The sequence below is a fragment of the Balaenoptera borealis genome (genome assembly GCF_965194805.1).
Source record: "Balaenoptera borealis genome assembly, chromosome: 18".
Classification (NCBI taxonomy): Eukaryota; Metazoa; Chordata; class Mammalia; order Artiodactyla; family Balaenopteridae; genus Balaenoptera; species Balaenoptera borealis.
The window spans coordinates 79,314,760-79,340,029 of NC_138877.1; the positions used below are offsets into that span (position 1 = coordinate 79,314,760).

Below are 25,270 nucleotides of genomic sequence, written 5' to 3' on the forward strand. Positions count from 1 at the left end.
CTCTCTCCTGGGAGACTCTGCTCTCCTCGGCGGGGAACGCGAGGCCCTGCTCAGGAGCCCTGCCATTCTCGACCCTGAAGTCCACGTTCCGGCCGCTCTGAACCACCGGCAAGGCTCAGGCGCGATCCGGTCCACCGCATCTCCCGGCAGGACGCCCGCCTGCCCGCAACGTCCTCCCTCCGGGGTCACCCGGCTGCTCGCGCTCCCGAGGAGGCAGTGCTCGGAGTCCCCGGCCCGCTCTGTGCCTCCGTCTCGTCAGGCAGCACCGCCGCACTTGGGTCACCGGTCCGGTCCCACCTGCGTGCTCCCCGCCGCGCCTGAGGACTCCGCGCCCGGCCCCGGGCCCCGACCGCCAGCCCCCGACCCACGACCTCCGACCCCAACCCTCGGCCCCAGCAGCGCCTCGCCGCCCCCCAGCCCCGGATGCCCAAGAGCGGCCGAGAGGAAGGCGAGCCGCGGGCCACCTACCATTCTCCCCGCGCTCCCCAGCTTGTCGCCGGCCCCGGCCGTCTGCGCAGGCGCCCCGGCCCAGCCGCGCCATCCCCGTCCCTGTCCTCAGCCCCCGGGACACCCGCCCAGGGAGGCAGCGACAGGTCAGGCCAGGCCGGCGGGACTCCAATTCCCGGCGTGCACTGCGCCGCCCGGGGCCGCCAGGATGCAGGCCCTGCTGCGCCTCCGACTCCCGGCGTGCACCGCGCCGCCCTGGGGTGGACAGAACGCACACCCCGCCTCTTTAAAGGGGCCGTGACTCCCTCTCGGCCGCGTCGGCTCAGAGGGCGTTCGAGAGAGCACTGTGGGCCTCCTGGGCCCTCCCCGTGCCCGACCCCGTCCTCGTCCTCGTCCCCGCCCCGGGGGCGGCCCCGCCGCCTGGGAAGGGATGCGGATAAGCGGCGTCCCGGTCCTCCCCTCTGGAAAGCCGGACCCAGGACGCGGCGCGGCCGGAACGTCCGGGTGAGCGTTCGGCGCGGGGCCCCGGGTCCGGCCTGAAGTGCGGCCCTCAGAGCTTCCCTCTCCTCCCCTCCCGTCCCCGGGGGTCTCCCCTTCCCGTGGGTGTCAGTTCTTCCCCTCCCCGGGGTCTGGTCTCCCCTCCCCTCGGGGTCTCTCCTCCCAAGGTCTCCTCTTCCTGGGGGTCCCTTCTCCCCCTCCCCGGGAGTCTGGTCTCCCCTCCCGGGTCTCCCCTCCCCGGGGGTCTCCCCTTCCCGAGGATGTCTTCTCTCCCTCCCTGGGGGGAGGGGTGTCTGGTCTCTCCTTCCCCTCCCTAGAGGTCTCCCCTCCTCCTTCCCAGGGGTCTCTCCACTTCTCCCGAGGTTCCGTCCCCTCGGCCTCACTCTGCCCCCGCCCGCTCCCTCCTCCTCCGGGCTTTGCGCCGAGAGCGGTGCTGCACCTGAGCGCCCTTTTCCAGACCCCGCACCTGGCGGCGGCCCCGGGGTTGCGGGAAGGGCGCGATGGGGGCGCGGGCGGGAGCTGGCGAGGCTTCGGACTCTGCGGGCCACTCGGTTGGACCGTCTACACTCTCCCGGCGCCTGATCCTCGGGTCAGATCTGCGGAGGAGCCGCCGCTCCACGAGCTCCTGGGGGTCCCGGCTCTGCGCGCCGCTCCCCGGTTCCCGTCGGACCTCACCCGTGGTCCCCGTTCACGCTCTCGTCCAGGTGTCAGGCGGCCCCGCCGGGTCCCCTGAAAAGGACGCACGACGTGAGCCTCGAGTTTCCGCGTGATTCGGGGACAGCCCCTCATCCAGCTCCGGGGAGCCGCTCCGAGGAGGGGGGCCTCGTGGAGGGTCGCTGCCTGTCACGGGGACAGGTATCCCCGTGAATGACTCTAGCGCTTTCGTAAGGGTGGGAAGATGCAAGGATCCGGTCTGTAAATGTTGTTCCTAACGTGTAACCGTCGAAGGGCCTGTTTTCCCAAAGCGCCAGGCCTCATCCCGTCTTGGGTCTGCGCTGCCCTCGGGCTGCGCTGTGGGCGCCCAGCGCCCCATGGCCGGGGGAACTGGATGGTGAATAACGTTACTGAGTTCACAGCCTTTTTATACGTTTTTCTGATCATTTTTCCGGCCAGAGCGTCGTACTGCCTTACTGGTCCCAAATTTCTTTTATAATATAAATTTTTGAAAAGATAGTGTCTCAGTGATTGGATTATTAACGGAATACTGGGTTTTTGTACAGTTTAATTAACATTAAATACTTTAAAACTTTTTACTGTCCTTAAGAATTTTCTTCTTTCCTTCCTCTCCCCCTTTTTTAACTCGTTCTCCAATTTTACTGATTAGAAGTGAGCCATAAATTGTATTATAAGTGCTTATAAGTGCTTTATCTTTTAAGAAATAGACTTTACATCATCTAACTTGTTAAAGTGTAAAATAGGCTTTTCAAGTAAAATCCTCCACAGATTACATTGAGGTAGACTGCTTCCACTGGGGGTTTCTTTGCTTCCTTGGATCTTCCCACAAGCTGCCCGCTTTGTTGCCCGTCTTGTGCCTGGCCTGGAAGTTCTGGTGGCATCAGGAAGAGATACTACAGACAACCCTCCTGCTTTCCTTTTTCCAGAGGCCCTGCACCCGCTAACCCTGATCCTGCCCCACCCAAGCGGCTCGCTCTGGAGTTCCTGCCTGGAGCTCCCATACCAGGTCAGCCCCCTCCCCCCTTTAGGGTCTGGGTTCAGCTGGGTAGACGGCCGGCCCCTAGGGTGGGCTGTCCCGGGAGCTGGGTCCTACCTGGTCCTGATGGCCTCTGCCCACAGACAGAGGCTGCTGTCAATAAACCAGACTGACTTTCAGCAGTTGGATCTGGTAAATCTGAGGTGGTGGGTCTGGAAGGTCCTGAGGAAGAGAGATGGAGGGGCCTCTGGCTACACGTGTGCAGGAGGCTGGGGGGCAGGGCTGCCAGGTTCTCGCGTTTTATTTTAGCCCAGTGTGCAAAGTGGAAACACAGGGGCGCTGCCTCCCGGCCCCCCGGTCTCCGGAGGGCCTCCAGCAATGGTCTAGGGCTCGGTGGTCCAGCAGCGGGTGTCCCAGGAGAGCGCTGTGCGCCCTGCAGTCTTGACAGAACTCGGAGTGGAGGCGGGACAGAAATCTTCACCTGGTGACTTTGCTCTGAACACACCTGGTCGCGGACTTTTTTTTTTTTTTTTTTTTTTAATTTATTTATTTTTGGCTGTGTTGAGTCTTCGCTGCTGTGCTGCTGCGCGCGGGCTTTCTCTAGTTGCGGCGAGCGGCGGCTACTCTTGGTTGTGGTGCGCGGGCTTCTCATTGCGGTGGCTTCTCTTGTTGCAGAGCAGGGGCTCTAGGCGCCCGGGCTTCAGTAGTTGTGGCTCATGGGCTTAGTTGCTCCACAGCATGTGGGATCTTCCCGGGCCAGGGCTCAAACCTGTGTCCCCTGCATTGGCAGGTGGATTCTTAACCACTGCGCCACCAGGGAAGCCCCAGATCTTGGACTTTTTATGTAAAATTATTGGAAGTTTCTTTGTTTTTGAGTAGGCTTAATAATGAACCCATATGCCTTTTTATTCTGAATCATTTATTACAAATTTTTTTTCTTAATCAAATAATCTCATCGATTTTAAAGTTTGTTTTGGGATTCCTGTTCTGCCTTTAAACAAGCCAAACCTGCTAGAAATTTGGCAAAGTTGGGGAGATATATTTTAATTAATATTGGAATATGTATAAATAGGAAGTTTTAGGAGGGAGGGTTTGTGCTCAAAGTATTGATTTTTGCTATCACACTAAATGAAAAGTAACCTTGGGTTTCACTTTAGTTGAGTCATCCTGCAAACCTTTGGTTTTAGGGCGTTTCCTACTTTAAAATAATAAAATGTCACAGGCATGTTTGCCATGCTCTGCAGTGTAAATGGTGCACATTACACACAATAGGGGTGTAGTGGGAAACAGGAAGAACTTATATAGAGTTTTTAAAACTTTATTTTGAGATGATTATAGAGTCACATGAAGTTTTAAAAAATAATACAGAGAAATCCTATAGAATATACATAGAAAATCCTCAAGATGCCACCAGAAGACTACTAGAACTTATCAATGAATTTGGTAAGGTTGCAGGATACAAAATTAATGCACAGAAATCTCTGGCATTCCTATACACTAACAATGAAAAATCAGAAAGAGAAATTAAGGAAACAATTCCATTTACCATTGCAACAAAAAGAATAAAATACCTAGGAATAAGACTGCCTACGGAGACGAAAGACTTGTACTCAGAAAATTATAAAACACTGATGAAAGAAATCAAAGATGACTTAAACAGATGGAGAAATATACAGTCATTATTGTGAAAATGATTATGCTACCCAAAGCAATCTACAGTTTCAATGCAATCCCTATCAAATTACCAATGGCATTCTTTATAGAATTACAACAAAAAATTTTACAATTTGTATGGAAACACAAAAGACCCCAAATAGCCAAATCAATCTTGAGAAAAAAATGGAGCTGGAGGAATCAGGCTCGCTGACTTCAGACTATACTACAAAGTTACAGTAATCACGACAGTGTGGTATTGGCACAAAAACAGAAATATAGATCAATGGTACAGGATAGAAAGCCTGGAGATAAACCCACGCACATATGGTCACCTAATCAATGACAAAGGAGGCAAGAACATACAATGGAGAAAGACAGCCTCTCCAATAAGTGGTGCTGGGAAAACTGGACAGCTACCTGTGAAAGAATGAAATTAGAACACTGCCTAACACCATACAGAAAAATAAACTCAAAATGGATTAAACTTAAAATGGATTAAAGACCTAAATGTTAAGACTGGACACTATAAAACTCTTAGAGGAAAACATAGGAAAAACACTCTTTGACATAAACCACAGCAAGATCTTTTTTGACCCACCTTCTAGAGTAATGAAAATAAAAACAAGAATAAACAAATTGGACCTAATGAAACTTAAAAGCTTTTGCACAGCAAACCATAAACAAGATGGAAAGACAACCCTCAGAATGGGAGAAAATATTTGCAAATGAAGCAACGAACAAAGGATTAATCTCCAAAATATACAGAGAGCTCATGGAGCTCAATATCAAAAAAACAAACAACCCAATTAAAACATGGGCAGAAGACCTAAATAGACATTTCACCAAAGAAGACATACAAATGGCCAGGAGGCACATGAAAAGATGCTCAACATCACTAATCATTAGAGAAATGCAAATCAAAACTACAATGAGGTATCACCTCACACTGGTCAGAATGGCCATCATCAAAAAATCTACAAACAATAAATGCTGGAGAGGGTGTGGAGAAAAAGGAACCCTCTTGCACTGTTGGTGGGAATGTAAATTGTTACAGCCACTATGGAGAACAGTATGGAGGTTCCTTAAAAAACTAAAAATAGAACTACCATATGACCCAGTAATCCCACTATGGGCATATACCCTGAGAAAACCATAATTCAAAAAGAGTCATGTACCACAATATTCATTGGAGCACTATTTGCAATAGCCAGGACATGGGAACAACCTAAATGTCAAATGATAGATGAATGGATAAAGAAGATGTGGCACATATATACAATGGAATATTACTCAGCCATAAAAAGGAACGAAATTGGGTCATTTTTAGAGATGTGGGTGGACCTAGAGTCTGTCATACAGAGTGAAGTAAGCCAGAAAGAGAAAAACAAATATCGTATATTAATGCATATATGTGGAATCTAGTAAAATGGTACAGATGAACCTATTTGCAGGGCAGGAATAGAGATGTAGACGTAGAGAACGGACATGTGGACACAGCGGGGGAAGGGGAGGGTGGGATGAATTGGGAGATTAGGTTTGACATAAATACACTACCATGTATGAAATAGATAGCTAGTGGGAACCTGCTATAACGCACAGGAAGCTCAGCTCGGTGCTCTGTGATGACCTAGAAGGGTGGGATGGCGGGGGTGGGAGGGAGGACCAAGGTAGGGGGGATATAGGTATACATATAGCTGATTCACTTCATTGTGCAGCAGAAAGTAACACAATACTGTAAAACAATTATACTCCAATAATTTTAAAAAAAATTAGATAACTTCAGATAATACAGAGAAATCCTATAGACCCTCCCCCCAGTGTCCCCAGTGGGAGCTCTTGCAAAACTGTATCATAAGCAGGAGCTGGGAGAGAGACAGCCCACTGCCCAATCTGGGTGCACCAGGGCACATGCATGCACGCATGTGTGTGTGTAGATCTGTGTGATTCTGTCACATGTGCACACGCGTGTGGCCACCACCACTGTCAGGACACAGAACGCATCCACCCCACGGGGTCCCTCCTGCTGCCTTGTTAGGTCCACAGCCGTCCTCCCCCTTCCCTGGGCCCTGACCCCCACTGTCCCTTCCCCGTCTCTGCAGTTTGTCATTTTAAGAAAGTTGTGTAGGGAGTTCCTGGTGGCCTAGTGGTTAGGATTCTAGACTTTCACTGCCAGGGCCCAGGTTCAGTCCCTGGTCGGGGAACTGAGATCCCACAAGACTTGCGACCAAAAAAAAAGAAGAAGAAAGAAAAGAAGTTGTGTAAATGGCATCACGCGTGAGCGTGGCAGGCTCTCCTCGGCCTTGAGTTCGCCTGGGTTACTGCGTCAGTCGTTCAAGATGTGGAAATTTTAAGAATTCATTATAAAACCACAACAAATCCAGAGTGTCTTTTTTTATAATTAAAAATAACAATAACAAAATGACACTGTTTACTGAAAAAAAAACATGTTACAGTTTAGTAGTCTGTAGGATTTGGTAGCCGAGTTTGAAGGTAAAATGAGATGTTTATGAAAAAGGACTGGTTCATATCTTAAGGTCTGTAAATAACTCCATGTTCATGGTAAAAGCTCTTTTCAGTGGAAATATTAGTATGACTACAACTAAAATTCTGAGAGGTTTTTCATAAAAGTGAATAGCTGTCTTCGGTGTTTTGGGGAGAGGGATAGCTAACTTCAGGAACTTGTCTGAGGGAGGGGCCCAAAGTGGACGGAGGGGTGTTACATACCAGCTGTGCAGCAGTTTATTTTCCTGAAGTTTGAAATCTGTAAAAGAATCACTTTCTGAGATCTTTTGGAGAAAATGTGCGTGTCTAGGTCTGTGCAGTTAACAAAGCACCTGAAATTTGTGTCTCGGTTCTGAAGAATACTAACTGTGTGCACGTCTGAAGTAGCGCTTGAATTCTTTCTTTCCCTTGAAACAGTAGGAGCTTAGCAATTGAGTCAATAAAATAACAGATCAGCGATATTGCCGGCTGTCTGTGTGATTGATCAGTGGTTTGTTTGCTCAAGGTGGTAACGTTTACTTAAGGTTGTATTAAAACTGTGCCAGTGAACCCAGTAACTCAGACAGCCCTACTGGTTTATCCCACCTCATTAGGAAGCGCGCTGTCCTGCACCCGTGGATCCTCTGGGAGATGCTGGGACCCAGAGTATCTAAACAAGTATTGAAATCGGACAGTTTCCTGACTTTTTACCCAGAATAGTGAGCCAGTGTGCAGTCTTTAATGGGCGACTTCTGATTGTCAATCTGAACACGGGTGGCTGTCCTGCCCTCAGCGGTCGCCTCTTCAGGGTCTGCTGGGGGGCATGGAGCAGGCGGCCCCCCAGACCGCCGGCTGCTGCTCTCTGCTGCGTTCCCGTGTGTGTCTTTGTAAGCTCGGTCGGTGTCCACTTTCTGTGGCTGTCATTCCTTGGTTTGGTCAGGATTCTATCTCTAGAAATGCACACTCTTAGTTTTGCTAATCTACTTTTCCTGGGAAACCAGATTAAACTCATTAGAATTGGGATTACCAGTGAAATGAAAATATATATATTCTAGAATAACATGATTCCTTGGAAAGGGTGGGTTTAGTTTTGTTTTCTTTTCTTTTTGGCATAAGGACTTGGGCCTAGTTGCCAGGCTCACTGGGTGTATTTCAGGGCGCATCTTACTGGGCTCTCCTGCATTTGTCACCTCTTCCGTCTTTGTTCTCTATCTTCCTGCCTCCGAGGTCATTCTTTCTTGGTGACCCTGCTGACCTGGCCTCCACCTGCGCCTCGGTCAGCCCTCCTCTGGGCAACACAGCTGCAGCTCCCCCGCTCGTGGCGCTGAAACCTCCGGCTCGACCGGGCCGGGCCGGGGTCCTGTCTGCGCCCCGCCGCCAGGATGAGCTCACAGGCACTGCTTGAAGTCTTCCTTAAGGGAGAAGAGGAGGAGCCTGAATCTGCATGATAGAAAGTGTTTGAGTGTGGTTGTAGTTTGTGATTTTTTTTTTCTCTCCTTGACATCTTGTTAGCACATAACGGTAGACTGACATTGGAAATTTGACGGAATTCCAGGTGACTCAGGAAAGCAGACGGTACGGCCCAGCCAGCTCATAGCAGTTCGGCTGCATTTCCCAGCCCCTTGGACCTGGTTCCGGGGCCCCTCGTCTGCGATGGGGGAAGCAGGTGGTGTTTCGCAGCCTTTGATACGTGGACCCTCTTAAATGGAATTGCTTTTTGTCTTTTGCACACGGTAGATTTAGTAGATATATGAGGCTGAGTTTTCACTTTAAAAAATTGCTTTTAAATTCAGATGTAATCTTTAATCTCAACTCTTCATCAGGCACCATACTTTAAATTCAGTATTTGATTGTAATCTAAGGGCAGCAGGTAGTTCAGATGTTGATCTACGAAAAATAACATTTTCCTCGGAAAAGTGATAGTTTTTAGTAATTATTTAACACTTTAATCTCAATAGCAATGAATCATCGTTCAACTATATGTGTCAATAAATCTCTTTTTCAGCTGAAAATGCGTATCTCAAATGCGAGCCCGACTTAGCAGGAATCTTTGGACTGCCTTGCCCTGTCCCTAAAATTGGATCATGAAGGTACTGGGGAAGAGCCACCTCTGGATGTGGCTCCCGTTCCTTCACCTGCTGGCCAGCGGTGCGGAGCACGAAGAGGCAGTGAGACACGCCATCGAGTGGCACCGGGGCCAAGGGGCGGCCGTCACCCAGAGGAGACAGTGGGTCCTGGACGGTTGCAGAAAGCTCTCCGGGCTTCTTCGCCAAAAGGCTGTGGTTCTTAACAAACTCAAAAGTGCAGTCAGAGCAGTGGAAAAAGACGCCAGCCTTTCGGACGAGGAGAAGCTGTTTCAGGTGCACATGTTTGAAATTTTCCAGAAAGAGCTGAATGAAAGTGAAAACTCCGTCTTCCAGGCCATCCACGGACTCCAGAGGGCCCTGCAGGGCGACTACAGGGACGTGGTCAACGTGAAGGAGAGCAGCAGGCAGCGCCTGGAGGCCCTGCGGAAGGCAGCCATCAAGGTGGGTCCAGGGCGGGGGCGGCGTGCGGGGGCGGCGTGCGCCGGCGGAAGGGGGCTCGGCAGGTGGGAGCCACCCAGGGCCTCCGATCTGGCCCGGCAGGTGCAGGAGAGCCGGTCCCTTTGCACAGTCACTTAGCAGAGCCACATTTGAGCACTTCTAGGAGTCTCTCATGCTTTCTCCGTGGTGAAAATCCCTGGGTATTGAAAAGAGTTACTCATGTTCTCCCAGTGAACTGACGTGGAAATAAGCCCATTGTAATTGCTGTCAGGGTTTTGAGCTTCTGATAAGAATTACTTTTAGTGTGAAGGCTGACTTTCTTCAAGGCCCACATGCTGAAAACAAAAATATTAAAGGTAGTTTTAAACAAATGTATACATTTGAATTAAGGATTTTGATGAAGGATACTTTTATTTTATTTTATTTATTTTATTTTATTTTTTTTTTAAAAATATTTATTTATTTATGGCTGTGTTGGGTCTTCGTTTCTGTGCGAGGGCTTTCTCTAGTTGCGGCAGGTGGGGGCCACTCTTCATCGTGGTGCGCGGGCCTCTCACTATCACGGCCTCTCTTGTTGCGGAGCACAGGCTCCAGACGCGCAGGCTCAGTAGTTGTGGCTCACGGGCCTAGTTGCTCCGCGGCATGTGGGATCTTCCCAGACCAGGGCTCGAACCCGCGTCCCCTGCATTGGCAGGCAGGTTCTCAACCACTGCGCCACCAGGGAAGCCCTATTTTATTTTTTAATTTTTATTATTTTTTTAATAAATTTATTTATTTGTTTTTGTTTTTTGGCTGCGTTGGGTCTTTGTTGCTGCGCGCGGGCTTTCTCTAGTTCCGGCGAGTGGGGGCTACTCTTTGTTGCGGTGCGCGGGCTTCTCGTTGCAGTGGCTTCTCTTGTTGTGGAGCACGGGCTCTAGGTGCACAGGCTTTAGTAGATGCAGTGCGTGGGCTCAGTAGTTGTGGCTCGCCGGCTCTAGAGCACAGCCTCAGTAGCTGTGGCGCACGGGCTTAGCTGCTCCGCGGCATGTGGGATCTTCCCGGACCAGGGCTCGAACCCGTGTCCCCTGCATTGGCAGGTGGATTCTTGACCACTGTGCCACCAGGGAAGCCCCTGAAGGATACTTTTAAAATGATGAGAAGAAACTATTATTACGTCAGATGTGATAGTTATATAACATTTTAAAGCTATCATTTAAGCCATCTATTATGTGCCAGGCACTTTAAATATACGAAGTATCATTTCTTCTTCATGGAAAGGCTATGATAATATTATACAGCTTAAAAAGTAAAGAAGATACAAATTATTAAACTTTTTTTTACCCAAGTGTGGTATTTTGGGTAGAAATATGGTGATGGGGTAAGTAGCCCCCTGGATTCAATCGTACTATCTGTTGTTAGAAACAGACCGCCCCCTCCGAGCGGGATCACCGCCTCACGAGACCCTTCGCACAGGTGGGACATTAAACTCCATGGCATTAAAGAGGGAGTCGCGGGGTGTCGGTTTGCGGTAGTTTTACGGTAGAACAGAGAACAAACATGAGTTTGAGTGGCACTGACCCCACACGCCTGCTCTCTGCTGGTTCTGGCCTCATGGGTCTAAGGCGGTCTAGGCACTGGGGGCGCTGAGTAGAGGCCGCGAAACAGCCGAGCCTGTGCCTGGGACCATCCTCCACTCAGCGCCCACTCCGCCTCAAACGTGAGTAAGTAGTAAGGGTACTGATTTGAGATCCCTCGAGCTTGAATACAGTTGTGTGCCATACACGTGTTAAACTCTGTTCCCAGCACCACCCATCAACTGTGCAAGTAAGTAATGCTGTCAGATTCTCCTGGAACATCTCCCCTTGGTAACTTGGAATTCGACTGTGTATTCCGCTTAGAAATGTCTAGCTAAATAATCAAGTGCCACAGCTGGGCTTCCACATGCAGTAGGCACAGTGGCTGGAACAGCATCAGGGTTCGGCGGGTGGTTTTTGTGTGAAGAGATGGCCTTCAGCATCTCTTTACGGTTGTGTGTTACGTTGGTGTGTGTGTAAGTAGCCTTCCCGCAGGGTTTGCTCTGAGAAGTTTGAGTGCCCTGGGGCACCCGGCCTCCCCTGCCGTGTTTGTGGTGCGGGCGGGTCACCCAGGTTTCCATCGTAATAAACACCACTCTTCATTTCTTACACATGAATAGGAAGAGACAGAATATGTGGAACTTCTGGCAGCAGAAAAACATCAAGTTGAAGCTCTTAAAAACATGCAGCATCGGAACAAAAGTTTATCGCTCCTGGATGAAATTCTTGAGGACGTGAGGAAGGCGGCAGACCGTCTGGAGAAGGAGACAGAGGAGCGCGCTTTCGATGACAATAAGTCAGTGAGTAGCACCCAGAGCAAGGTCCTCTTGGCCTGCTGAGCCACTGAAAGGAGGTGTACTTGGAATTGTTTGCAGGTGTGCCGTAGCGCAGGCTGAAAATGAAGATGAGGCTAAAGCACTTGTGTGCCGTAGCAAGTAACTTGTGTGGCCCTGAAGACGTGCCCCGGTTTCCTCTGCTTCCCCCCGCCGCCCCGTGTTTGGTCAGCGCCCCCCCCCCCACGACTGCCCCGCCCCCAGCAGCTCGTCTGTTTCCCCAGCCTTGGCTCTGGTCTCAGGAAGCTGGCCCTGGGCGGCCACGTTTCGGTGCGGATCTGCCCGGGGAGAGGCTCGCTCCTTACAGGAAACCACCTTTGGGTCCCAAGCAGCATGTCAGACTGAGTCCTGGGACGGACTCAAGAAAGGGTTAGGTAATGACAGCAAACCAGAGCAAGGCTGGAGAGGGAAGAGGAGTGAGGCCCTTACTGACCCCGGGGCGGGAGAGGCTCTGGGTGTGTGAGGGCCGTGCGCCGGGGAAGAGTGTCCTTGCCTTTACGCCGCTCACCAGGCACTCTGCCCTCCACGGCTCCGGGCTCTCCCACACTGGCCCTCCCCCGGTCCTGTGGGACGCCAGCCGCGTCCTGTGGTTCAGTTCAGCCTGACACCGTCCCCATGGGGCTGGCGCAGACCCCATGGGTACAGGCCCGGCCCAAGACGGCCCCCACTTCAGATGCCAGCTGCCCCTCTTCAGGCTCCCTCCAGCGTTTGCTGTGCTGCCCACAGAACTCAGTCTGTTTGCTAGGTTGGCAGATGGGCACGAAGGACACAGCTCAGATGGAAGAGGTGCCGCGGCAGGGCGTGGGGGATGGTGGCCTCCCCCAAACACCGGCACACGTTCAGCAACCTGGAAGCTCTCGGAAGCTCGTGCCTGAAGGGTCTTCACGGAGGCTTCGTTATTTAGGCTCCTGACAGACTCGGCCTTCAGCCCCTCTGCCCTCCCAGAGGCCGGGGTGGAGCTGCAAGTTCAGCCCTCATCACGTGGCCGGCTCCTCTGGTGACCAGCCCCTCCCGTGGGTACCCGGGGGCTCTCCACCACCCCTCACTCACCTGAGGGCAGGTGAGGTCGCAAGGGGCTTATTATGAAGGACAGAACACTCCTTTCACCTCTGCTGCTCTGGAGCGATTTCAGGAACCGAGGCCAAAAGACCAAATATAGGACAGGATGTTTCCATCGCTCCTTATCACTCAGGAAGTCCCGCGGGTTTGGGGGCTGTGAGCGGGAAAGGGGTCTAAGACCAAATATGTGTTTCTTGTTACAGATCACAGTGCCACGCCCTGAATCAGGTAGAGTAGGTGTTTGGAAGTAATGGAAATCCTGAACACTTCCATCCTTAAATCTCTTTTCAATTGAAAAACTTTTTCTAATTTTCTAATTTATTGGTCTTCGGTCACACTTGACAGAATGCTGAAAATGTTCCTGTTGTTCTTCTGTATGGGACTTACTCTGTAACATTTGATCTTGAACTTAAACACGTCTGATTGGCTTTAGTGACATAACACTGGTCATTGTTGCAGGTCAGAGGGGTGAACTTTGAGGCAGTTCTGCGGGTGGAAGAGGAAGAGGCCAGCTCCAAGCAGAACCTCACGAAGCGGGAGGTGGAGGAGGACCTGGGCCTGAGCATGCTCATCGACTCCCAGAATAACCAGTACATCCTGACCAAGCCCAGGGACGCCACCATCCCGCGGGCAGACCCCCACCTCATAAAGGTAGCCCGCGCCGCCGCCTGGCGCCCATGTCCGCTGCCTAAAAGCTGACGTCGCTACAATAGCTCGTTCTCAAGGGGCAGAGAGGGTTTGGCTATGGTTTCCCGTGTGGCCTGTGTAGACGTGGGGCGCGGCCGCCTTCTCCAGTGCCGGCTGGCTGGAGCCCCGGGCGGCCTGAGGTGCACATCTGCGCCCTTGGAGGGAGCCGGTCTAGTGGGAGGACGTGGAATTCTTTAGGCTTGAGGTCGACGGTGTTGTGGTTCGGGGTCGCTGTTTGGACTTGGCCCGTGTGAGTGACACAGCGTAGCCTGCGCAGGGTCCAGATCAGTCGCTAGGTCTCCAGCTAAACTCCCCGACGCTGGAATCTGCTCAGGAGAAGAGACCGAGGCAAAGAACTCAGTCTTCAAGGCGCTGCCAGCACAGACAGCCGAGGGGCAGATAGATAAACGCTCCCCACGGGCTTGTCCCGTGTGAGGGGCTGATCCCTGTACTTCTGGATCGAATCGAGAGGTAAAAGACAGCAAGCGTGTCGCCTTCCTTGGTTTTGACCAGGCTGGGGACTGGGAGGGACTGAGTCTGAGAACGGCGACTTCGGTGCCCTTCGCGAAGGGGCAGGGTCTCCACTGCGCAGTTGCCCCCCTTCACCTTTGTACGTAGCGTAGCTTCTGGGGCGGTGGCGTGAGGCCACGTGAATACCCCGTTCCTCGCCACCCTCGGGCCAGCAGCCTTAGCACCGTCCACGAGTCTCTCCTGGATCGGTTAACACCGTGCAGGTGAGATGGTCTTCGTGCCGTGGGAACACAGTGGGGAAGCGTTCCCGGGCTCGAGCGCCGAGAGGAGGCCTCGCACTCACAGTTCTCAGAGGACTGTTACGGGGTCCGCGCGAAACAGACACACCGCTGTAATCGCTGGACGCTGAGGAGCGGGCCTCACCTGCTCCCAGAGCCCTCCCGCTGCCCCTCACTTGCCTTTCTTCCCACGCAGTGAGGTCAGGTCCCGTCCCACCCTACCTTCTCCTTCCTCTTGCTGCCTGTGATCTTACGTGTGTGTTTCTTGTCTGTTTATCCTTCTGTTAGGACATCGTCACCATAGGGATGTTGTCCTTACCATGCGGCTGGCTCTGCACAATGATAGGACTGCCGACCATGTTTGGTTACATCATCTGCGGCGTGCTCCTGGGGCCCTCCGGACTCAACAGTATTAAGGTAAGAACAAAATTGAACTGTTTAGTGTCTGTTGAATTGAATTAATGAAGATAGCAGTTTCTTATAAATCACATCAAAGAAGATGTCTTTTAAAGTTTCCTGAGGAATCTCTAAAGCGTAAGAAAGTCATTTTGTTCGTTAATGAGTGAGCAGCTTGACCAGACAAAATGATCCTCTTCGTGTCTTTAAAATATATTAGTTTTAAAGATTCTGTTTGCAGTAATATTATGGACTGGATTATTCGGACACTGAAAGGAACTAAAAATCCTGGATTAAATGTATTTTTAAAACATGCTTGGGACTCCCTTGGTGGTGCAGTGGTTAAGAATCCACCTGCCAAGGCAGGGGACACGGGTTCGAGCCCTGGCCCGGGAAGATCCCACATGCCGTGGAGCAGCTAAGCCTGTGCGCCACAGCTACTGAGCCTGTGCTCTAGAGCCTGCGAGCCACAACTACTGAAGCCCACGCGCCGCATCTACTGAAGCCCGCGCTCCTAGAGCCCGTGCTCCGCAACAAGAGAAACCACCACAGTGAGAAGCCTGCGCACCGCAACGAAGAGTAGCCCCCGCTTGCCACAACTAGAGAAAGCCCGTGCACAGCGACGAAGACCCAATGCAGCAAAAAAATAAATAAAAATTAAAAAAAACAAAAAACAAAAAACCATGCTTAACACCCTGAGAAGCTGGTAAAGTAGTAAGCAGCGACCCAGCCTGGCTGTGGGCGTCTGGAGGCCCGGGAGGACGTGGGTGCTGAGGCTGCTCTTGCTGAAGGCTGTTTGCTGAGCAGGTTGAGGGGAGCATCGTCCTGTGTTGGTGACGCTTTTGACAGTGAGCAAAGGGTCCCAAGCCCTGTGGGCTTCAAGCTGGGTCCTCAAAAAGAAAACGCCATGTGGACAGAGGGGAAGAGGATGCCACGTAGAGGTGTCCTGGTCCCAGCCCAGAGGAACCTGTAGTGCAGGGCATGGGAAGGGGCCGTGGCGTGCCCCGCCCTCCCTGACGCTCCCCTTTGGGTAGAACGCGAGTCGGTGAAGTGGGGGCGGGGGGCAGGGGCTCCACCTGCAGCCTCATCCCCTCCTCGGCTTAGCCCACCCGCACCGGGTCTGGAGGGTCCTGAGGGTTCCCCCCACTGGACGACACGCAGGGTGGTCGAGGCCTTCTTCGCGCTGACTGATCCTCACAGCAGACGGTGTTGCCGGGCGAGAAGTACCTGGATGCTGCAGGCTGGAGCCTGGACCTTGGGGAGGAGGACCACCAGGGTCCACCAAGGTCCACCAAGGTCCACCAAAGTTTTAATTCAACTTTTTTTTTTTTAACATCTTTATTGGAGTATAATTGCTTTACAATGGTGTGTTAGTTTCTGCTGTATAACAAAGTGAATCAGCTATATGTATACATACATCCCCATATCCCCTCCCTCTTGCATCTCCCTCCCACCCTCCCTATCCCACCTCTCTAGGTGGTCACAAAGCACCGAGCTGATCTCCCTGTGCTATGCAGCTGCTTCCCACTAGCTATCTATTTTACATTTGGTAGTGTATATATGTCCATGCCACTCTCTCACCCTGTCACATCTTACCCTTCCCCCTCCCCATATCCTCAAGTACATTCTCTATGTCTGCGTCTTTATTCCTGTCCTGCCCCTAAGTTCTTCAGAACCGTTTTTTTTTAGATTCCATATATATGTGTTAGCATAGGGTATTTGTTTTTCTCTTTCTGACTTAATTTCACTCTGTATGACAGACTCTAGGTCCATCCACCTCACTACAAATAACTCAATTTCATTTCTTTTTATAGCTGAGTAATATTCCATTGTATGTATATGCCACATCTTCTTTATCCATTCATCTGTCGATGGACACTTAGGTTGCTTCCATGTCCTGTCTATTGTAAATAGTGCTGAAATGAACATTGTGGTACATGACTCTTTTTTGAATTAAGGTTTTCTCTCAGCTTTTTGAATAGGTAGTTTTCATGTGATTGAAACAGTATAAAAAGCTGTACGTGAAAAATCTTTGCCTGACCTTGTCCCATCCCTCCCTTTCCAGAACGTTTGCAAACACTGGAAAACACAAATGTATTTTCCTTTTCCTTTTTACTTAACAGCAAAGATAGCTCATAAGCAAAGAATTAAGGCTAAATAACTAGGTAATAGATCCAACTGGATACTATGAATATTGTATTTCTTAATAAATTACCTATACCATGGAAAAATAATATAATTACAGTAGATAAAAATACCAAGATCAGGACTTCCCTGGCGGTCCAGTGGTTACGACTCCACGCTCCCAATGCAGGGGGCCCAGGTTCCATCCCTGGTCGGGGAACTAGATCTGCGTGCCACATGGTGTGGCCAAAAACAAAAAACAAAAACAAAAACAAAAACCCCAAACAAACGATCAAAAATACCAAGATAAAATTACCAAAATAAAAATCCAAGATCATACTAGCCGAAAGTGGGAGTGGTTAATGGAGAGAGTCTAATTGTGTATAATTGTACTTCAGTATTTATCTTTTCTTAGTAGGGAGTTAACAGGCTTTCATTTTCTAAGTCAAGAAGTATAGATTTAAGTATGTTACTTTGAAGTCAGGTTGCAGCCTAATTTTCAAAAGGGAAAGAAAAATAGTAGCAGTAAGGAAGCATAAAAAGCAGAAGACATAAAAGAAGTGAGAGCAAACATGTTGTTTTATAACAAATATATGTGGAATAAACTTCTCTGTGAAAAGATACAGTTTGCAGATGGTGTCAGGAAAAAAGTACAACAAACGAGATTGAATAAAAATAAAGTGACTAAAAGGTTGAGAGTGAAAGGAGGAAATGTGCTGACAGAGAGAGGGCAAATCAGTGGTGTTCACAGCCAGCAGACAGAGGAGGTGCACGCCCGCCGGCACACCGACACATGAAGGCCTGGACTCTGTTTTCACGTGTTCAGGGAACATTGAAAAAATCAAAAAGTTAGTGGCCATAATGCAAACCTCAATTGTAAATAATATAATTAGTGCCAAATATACTGGTATGAACAACACTGTCTACTGTAGTGCAGGAACATTGATGGTAAATAGCAAATGAGGGGCACTGTACGTCAGGACCTGTGGGGAGTGGCCACATGGGGTCCAGGAGAAAGTCCCACACTCAGTCTCACCCAGACCCAAGGAGAGTAAAGCACTCCTGTTAGTTAAGTGTTAAACTCAGGTTTAATGCCTCCCCGTCCCCAAAGGAAGCTAATGGAAGGAAGTGATGGAAGTAACAGTGGCAATTAATGAACTTGAAAGCAGGTGAATTCATGAGCTATTTCCTAGAAAACAAATAAAAATATTCCTCTGGCTAATCAAGAAAAAGGAAAAAAGGCACTACCATCAGGAAGTTAAGATTATCTCAGATATAGAGGAAATTCAGATCGTTGTTTGTTTTTTTTTAAATACTGGGCTTTTTGGTGGAGTCCCGCTGAGTGTGTTAGGACAAGATGCTTCTGTGAAGTACACATGGTACCTTAAATACGTTAAGTTTTAGGGTTTTAAAACCTTCTTGTTTTTCAGTCAGTTGTGCAGGTGGAGACGTTAGGAGAATTTGGCGTGTTCTTCACTCTCTTCCTCGTTGGCTTAGAATTTTCCCCAGAGAAGCTGAGAAAGGTGAGTCCACCAGTGTGCTTGTGTCGTTGCCCCACTGAGATTAACGTGCCCTGCCATCACCATCCACATTCGCTGGAGACTTGCCCAGCAGATTAGGTCTGTTTAGAGTAGAATATGGTGTTGTAGTTTGATGTTATTTTTGGAACATAAACTCCAGAAGATAAAATGTTTAAAAAAAAGAGTGAAAATTCAATGAATAAATGGAATTAGCTTTCAGTGGCTAATTCCAAACCAGGTCTGAGAAGTGCTGTGTTCAAACTTACTGATTTTTGAGTCCCTCCAAGAGGGTCCAACGCTGGTAGAGGCCGAAATATCATAGGGATGGAATGTTCAGTGTGTTACTCTGGGGGAAAAACTCGTTTTCCTAAATAAGTGGCAAATTTTGATTATTGCTGTGTCACTGTAAGATGAAAATATCTGAAAGGTTAATAGTATTTAGGACCATATGTATGAATAAATGTTAAAGTAGTGGAAGCAACAGTTCCTCCTGAATTTGTTGGCTTTTAGAATGGTTGCTTTGAAAGCCGGACTATTCGAGAATGGAAACAGAGTTAGGTTGGAAGTGAATTCATGAAAAGCTACTTTGTGTTTGAACAGACAGGTCACAGAAGAGGAAAAAGCTGATGAGAAAGCAGTTGGGGGGTGGTGGAGAATCACAGAGAAGCTGCTGGTCACAGGAAAGGGCGGCTCCATCCAGGCCCCGTTTCGCCCACCAACTTAACCAGGACACTAGTGTCGAGTCAGCAGGGGTCTCAGTGACTTTGTGGGTGGTCAGTGGGCGCCCTTGCTCCAGGCTGATGAGAGGGACAGCTCGTGCCCCTTCTGGGGAGCAGTCCGGCAGTTTGATCCAAGAGCCTTGCCAGGTTCACGTCCTTTCATCTGTGGTTCTGCTCCTGGGTTTCTAGGCAAAGGGAAGAGTCAAACCCAAGTTTTGGATTTTGTTTTTAAAATTAGCCCCTAAAAGGTACTCAGCTCCTCACTGTAGCATTTTTATAAAAGATCCAAAGCAACCTGAGTGTCTAAAGGTTAAGCTGTGATGTAGCTGCTGGATGGAGTATTGTGTAGCCATTAAAAGTGTTATAAGAATGTGCAATAACAAAGAAAAAAATGTTAAATGCTGAACTTCAGAAGAAAAAAGTGAGCATATAGTGTGACCGTGGCGACACAGAAGGAGCCGAGAAGCACAGGAAATAATGTGCCAGACGGCCGTGGATGCTGCTTTCCAAGCCCTCTCTGACCACCAGCATGCTTCCTACAGGAAGGGAAGTGAGCTCGGCCTGAGCCTGCGCTGCCATCAGGGAGCAGCTGTGCCCGGCCCTGCCCACCCCTTTCCCCAGTTCCTCCTTTTCTTCTTTCTTTTTGTTTTTTAATAAATTTATTTATTTATTTTTATTTTTAGCTGCGTTGGGTCTTCGTTGCTGTGCGCGGGCTTTCTCTAGTTGCGGTGAGCGGGGGCTGCTCTGTTGCGGTGCGCGGGCTTCTCATCGTGGTGGCTTCTCTTGTTGCGGAGCACTTGCTTTAGGTGCGTGGGCTCAGTAGTTGCGGCACGTGGGCTCAGTAGTTGTGGCACGCAGGCTCAGTAGTTGTGGCTCGCGGGCTCTAGAGCGCAGGCTCAGTAGTTGTGGCGCACGGGCTTAGTTGCTCCACGGCATGTGGGATCTTCCCGGACCGGGGCTCGAACCCATGTCCCCTGCACTGGCAGGCGGATTCCTAATCACTGCGCCACCAGGGAAGTCCCTTCCCCTTTTTTTCTATTAAAGCTCCATTTGTCCATCCACTGACGACTCACTTCCTGTCAGTTTTCCTCCTCATACAGCATCCTGAGTCAGTTCAGGGTTTTCTCCTGGTACTCTGGTATCTTTTTCATCCTTCTGGCACAAGCACCTCCATGTGTTAATTTCTGAATCCAAAGTATAAAGAAAATTGGCCACTTCTCTGGGTCCTAAGGGAAGTGGCCAAATTCTTCCTGTTAATTCCGTTGAGGTGTGTGTTGTGGCTGGGACAGAGGGGCCTGGTGAGGACCTGTGGGGTCTCCCGGGAGCGGGAGGGTCTTCCCAGGCAGCCCTGTGAAAGCACAGCCTGGACCCCTTGGTGTTCATGTGCGTTCAGTTGACAGACGTTCACAGCAAGCAGCCGTGTTACCTTGAGGTTAGGAGCGAGGAGGGGCAGCGTCTGGTCCTCCCGTGTCCCTGGTGCAGCCATCTCAGCTGGCAGTGTCCTCATCTGGGCTATGAGGGGTTGGGAAGATTCAGGTGTCCTCTGGGTGCAGAGTCTCAGAACTATCTTCCGCGGCACTGTGGTGTTCAGGGTTAAATGAGAAAGTAACATCATCCACCATGATGTTTGCTTGCCCTCATCAGTGTGATACGTTTTTGTGATGCTTTGGGGATTTTGCGCCTGGCGATGCAGCCTGAGGCAGGGCTCGTGGCAGCAGGTGTGTGTCGTAAGTCAGGGCAGGGGCGTGGACGGGGACCGGCCCCTATTGGGTGCCTTTGGGTCTGGGGCGAGCTGGGGTCTCTAATGTCCCCTAGCTCCGATGTCCCTGAGCGCCACCGAGCCTGGCTGCTCCCCGCCTGGCGGCCCTGACCCTTGACCCGCACCAGGAGCGCATCCCGCCCCTTCGTAGGCAGGCCCGTGGGCTCGGCGTGCAGAAAGTTTATATCCACTGATAACTACGCTAGTAAGTCCACGTTTATTTTTCTTTTATTTCTCAGGGATAAATGACTGACAGCTTTAGCGCAGCCTGAGGTACCAGTGGCTCTCCTGCCTTGTGGGGTACCCGTGTGACCCTGTCACGGTGGGAAGTTACTTGGTGGGGTTTTTTTTTTTTTTTTTTTTTTTAAATTTTTATTTATTTATTTTTGGCCACGCCTCGCAGCTTGTGGGATCTTAGCTCCCTGACCAGGGATCGAACCCGTGCCCCCTGCATTGGAAGCACGGAGTCTTAACCACTGGACCGCCAGGGAGGTCCCCTTGGTGGGGTTTTGAAGTATCAGCAGTTGCTGGCAGGCCCCTCTCAGTCTTCTCTGAAATCTCCTAGAGGCCTGATTAGAGACAGTTCAGAGATGCCCGAGTCTGCGAGATCCTTCCCGGGCCTTGTCCCTGAGGATGCTCGCGCCCTCGACTGTCTGTCGTTTATTCGTGAATCACCTGGGCCGCCCAGGTGTGTCCCGTTTCCGGGGGCGGAGGGGGTCCCCAGCTCCAGCTGCGTTCTGAGGATGGCGGTGCACGATGCGGAGAGGGTGGAGGGCGTGCTTCGTCCCTAACCACGTCCAGCGCTCGGTGACCGCGTGGGACCGCCCCCGCTTTTCGTGGTGTTGCGCTGGTGTGTTTGCTGCGGGGCCGGCCGGTTCCTGGGCAGGTGTGCACGCGCTCTGCGGGGCCGCGGGCACTGAGGTGTGTGCACGCCCCTGTGCTCTCTCCCAGGTGTGGAAGATCTCCCTGCAGGGGCCCTGCTACATGACTCTGCTCATGGTGGCCTTCGGCCTGGTCTGGGGCCACCTTCTACAGATCAGACCCACCCAGAGCGTCTTTATCTCCACCTGCCTGTCCTTGTCGAGCACACCCCTGGTGTCCAAGTTCCTTGTGGGCAGCACCCGCAGTGACAGGGAAGGTAGGTGGCCGCGTGTTCTGAGCATGTGCCGAGGTTAACCGACCGAGTCCCCACGCCCTGAGTGACTTTCCCCCAAGCAGGCGACGTCGACTACGGCGCGGTGCTGCTGGGGCTGCTGGTGACGCAGGACGTGCAGCTGGGACTGTTCGTCGCCGTCCTGCCCACGCTCATCCAGGCGGGAGCGGGCGCACACGCCAGGTAGGGCTGCCGTGCTTCAGCTCGCGGTCTGTTCTTCTGGCTTCAGATCGTTTCAGAGGAGGTCGGAAATACCGACCTTCCTTTCCTTCTCAAGTACTAGGTTTCTTCTGCTCTGTTTCCTTTCTGCTGGGGGGCTCTGGTCATTCGTTCATGGTTAGTCTGCTGCCAGCCACAGGCTCTCTCGGTTTCCTCATCTGAGAGCCTTATCTCCCTTCCCCCTGGAGGACGTGGCCACCGGGCATTGGTCTGCAGCGGACGTTTCTTTCTTCCAATGCCTGGCAATGCTGTGCTGCTTCTCCCTGGCCTCCGATGGCTTCAGTGAGAAACTGGCTGTCATCCAGATCTGTGTTTCTCCACAAGTAACGCATGGCTCCTCTCTGGCTGCTTTCAAGACTTTGCCTTTAGTTTTCAGAAATTTAATTACGCTGTGTCTTGGTGTCTTAGTTCGGGCTCTACAGCAGACACCACAGATGCGGCAGCTTACACAGCAGACGTTTAGTCCCGGGGGCTGGGCCCCGGAGATCAGGGTGCTGGCGCCCTCTCAGGCAGCTGTCTTCTCCTGTGTCTCCACGGTAGGGGAGGTGGAGAGGCTGCAAAGCCCTCCGATCTCTCTGATAAAGGCCATTAGTCCCAGCACCGGCCCCACCTCCAGATGACTCTGGGGGAACACACACCTTCGGCCCGTGACACCTTTGGGTTTGTTCTGTATGGCGTTCGTTCATCTTCTTGAAGCTGTAGCTTTATGTCTCTTGCCTAGTTTAGGAATTTCGGCCATTGTTTCCTCAGGTGTTTTTTTTTTTTCAGTCCCGCTTGCCCCCTCCTCGTGGGACCCCAGTGATGCAAACGTGGCTCTTCTGTCGTCCCACGGGTCTCTGAGACGCTTCTTTTTCGGTCTGTTTTCTGCCTGTTGTTCAGACTGGGTAAATTCTGTCCGTTTGTCCTCACGTCCAGTGGTCCCCATCCTCTGTCATCTCTCTACTATTCAGCCCATCCAGCAAGAGTTTTGCTCGGCTTATTATATTGTTTAGTTGTATAATTTCCATTTGATTCTTCTTTTTATAACTTCTGTTTCTTGCTGAGATTTTCTATTTTTTCCATTTGTTTCAAGAGAATATTTTAAGTGCTATTGAATCATTTTTACAATGGCTGCTTTAAAATCTTTGTCAGATAATTCTGATGACCGGTCTTGATGTTGGAGTCTCATTCAAGTTGTGGTTTTCCTGATTCTTGGTGTGCTGAGTGATTTCCAATCGTATCCTGGACGTTTTGTATCTGATAATATGAGTTTCTGGATCCTTTAATCATTTTTTAAAGCCAGCAGCCCCATGTTGAGGCATGGTTGAGGGTGGGTGGGTGTGTGTTCATCTTCCTGCTGGGCCCCGTCCGGGGGGGGCATGGTCAGCCTGCCTCATTGCTGACCGGCGGGGTGGAAGCGTTTTGTATTTTTAGTATTTGCCTTTTGCCAGATATTGTATTAAGTTTCAGCAATCTAAAGTGATAAAGATCTTTTCTCTGCTCTCAGGAAGCTCAGCCTGGTGGGGAAAGTAGAAGGAGGGAATGGTTTTTAACTGAGATTCCCAGAGGTGAAGGCTCCGGCCCTGGTGTGCGGCCGCCCTGGAGCCCCAGCTCTCCATTTGCCAGCCCTGCAGGCTGTGTTGTCACCTGTAGGATGGGAACAAGGTGGAACCCGGACCGTGTGCTGGCTGTCAACAGAGAGACTCGTAGGGCACCTAACACGCCCCTCGTATGTGCAGCTGTTAAAGGCCGTTTGTCAGGAAGGCCCTTTGTCTGCCATTTTTCTTTGATCCAAAGTTCTTTAACTGTCAGAAAAGCGACCCTTTGTCACATTAGTCCTCCCGGCTACAGATTTTCAGGGTAAGTAACTGAACAAAAATTTAGACAGAAAAAGGATTTGTAACTTTAGCTGAAAGTCGTTTGAGTTCTGTTTGGGATGTGCAGTAAGTTGTTCCCGGGAGAGGCGGGAACCCCCTTTCCCAGGCAGAATCTGAACCGCAGCCAAGAGTGTCCGGGCCCCCTGGGAACTACGGGTATCCCCTGGGAACCAGGCCCCCTGCCAGGTAGACAGGTACGGCTCAGGCAGAAGACTTGGGAAGCTTTTCTTTTTATCTTCCTAATTTAAAAATTCATTCAGTACTGGTACTGGTCCTGTTGATTTCATTCCCGTTTTGTCATGAGACGCCATGTTTACCGAGAATTTTAATGACGTGGAAAACTGCCCTGCATTGTGTTAGGTTGTAAAAAAGAGTCAAGACCACATATAGTATTTCTCAGAAGGAGAAACATGGAGCTGCCATTTGACTCAGCTCTTCTGCTCCAGGGTGTGTACCCCACAGGAATGGGAACACCTGTCCACAGGTATCACCTTTGGGGGGCAAAGGCGGCACAGCCACGTGAATGCCCCTCGTGCCATGAGTTACACACTAATGGGGAAGGTGGTAAATTTTATGTTACGAATATTTTACCACAGTAAAAAAAACTTGTGTGTGAATGTTCATGGCAGCATTAGTCATAATAGCTAAGACGTGGAAATGACTCAAATATCCATTAGCTAACGGACAGATAAATAAAACATACAGTGAAATGTTACTCAGCCATAAAAAGGAATGACGCGCTGACACACACTGCAGCGCGGATGAGCCCTGAGGACAGACGCCAAAGGCCACACCATGGTTCCCACAAACAATTCTGTTTGTGTGAAACGTCCAGAACAGGCAGATCCATGGAGACAGCAGGTTGGTGGTGCCGGGGGCTGGGCTTGGGGAGTGAGTGCAAGGGGCGCAAGGTTTCTCTGGGGGATGAAATACATTCTGAGACTGTGGTGGTGGCACAACTTTGTGACTAGAAGCCATTGAATTGTATACTTTAAACGGGTGAATTGTGAGAAATGAGACATGTATCAATAAAGCTGTTAAAAATTACATACAATATTATTTTAACTACATAAAGGAGAAAATGGAGGCTAGAAATGTGTATTACAAAGTGTTAAGGATTTTTCTACTAGTAGAGGAATAGATTACAGTAATTTTACTGTTTACTTTTCTGTGTAACTTGGGAAAACCTCTTTTCCAATTTTGATAACCAGGGAAAATTTATAGTAAAAAATATTAAATAAGATCAATAGTAATGTTAATATAAGCTTTGCCTCTTAATTCAGCTTTATTCAGAATTAATCTTGATCTTTCCTAAAGGGAAGAATTATCTTCTTCCCTCCAAACATTTCACAGGTAAAGAACAGAACACAGGGACTATGATAAAA

The 25,270-nt window shown here is 50.3% G+C and overlaps 1 protein-coding gene across 13 annotated transcripts in view; it reads left to right on the plus strand.

Annotated features, from left to right (window-relative positions):
* Positions 1-470: 470 nt before the first annotated feature.
* Positions 471-25,270, plus strand: part of TMCO3 (transmembrane and coiled-coil domains 3) — a 31,912-nt gene continuing 7,112 nt past the window's right edge. For 2 of the 13 annotated variants that reach the window (XM_082365862.1, XM_082365866.1), the window contains exons 1-11: positions 471-951; positions 1,650-1,800; positions 2,547-2,626; positions 8,739-9,261; positions 11,432-11,611; positions 13,163-13,354; positions 14,428-14,556; positions 18,090-18,182; positions 19,582-19,626; positions 21,609-21,795; positions 21,873-21,993. In XM_082365862.1, the coding sequence (XP_082221988.1) occupies positions 8,818-9,261; positions 11,432-11,611; positions 13,163-13,354; positions 14,428-14,556; positions 18,090-18,182; positions 19,582-19,626; positions 21,609-21,795; positions 21,873-21,993 (1,391 nt within the window). In that variant the 5' untranslated portion in view covers positions 471-951; positions 1,650-1,800; positions 2,547-2,626; positions 8,739-8,817. Of the gene's footprint in view, positions 1,047-1,649; positions 1,801-2,546; positions 2,627-8,738; positions 9,262-11,431; positions 11,612-13,162; positions 13,355-14,427; positions 14,557-18,089; positions 18,183-19,581; positions 19,627-21,608; positions 21,796-21,872; positions 21,994-25,270 lie in introns of those variants that run through there. The other 11 variants (XM_082365865.1, XM_082365867.1, XM_082365868.1 and 8 more) reach the window with 11 other exon arrangements.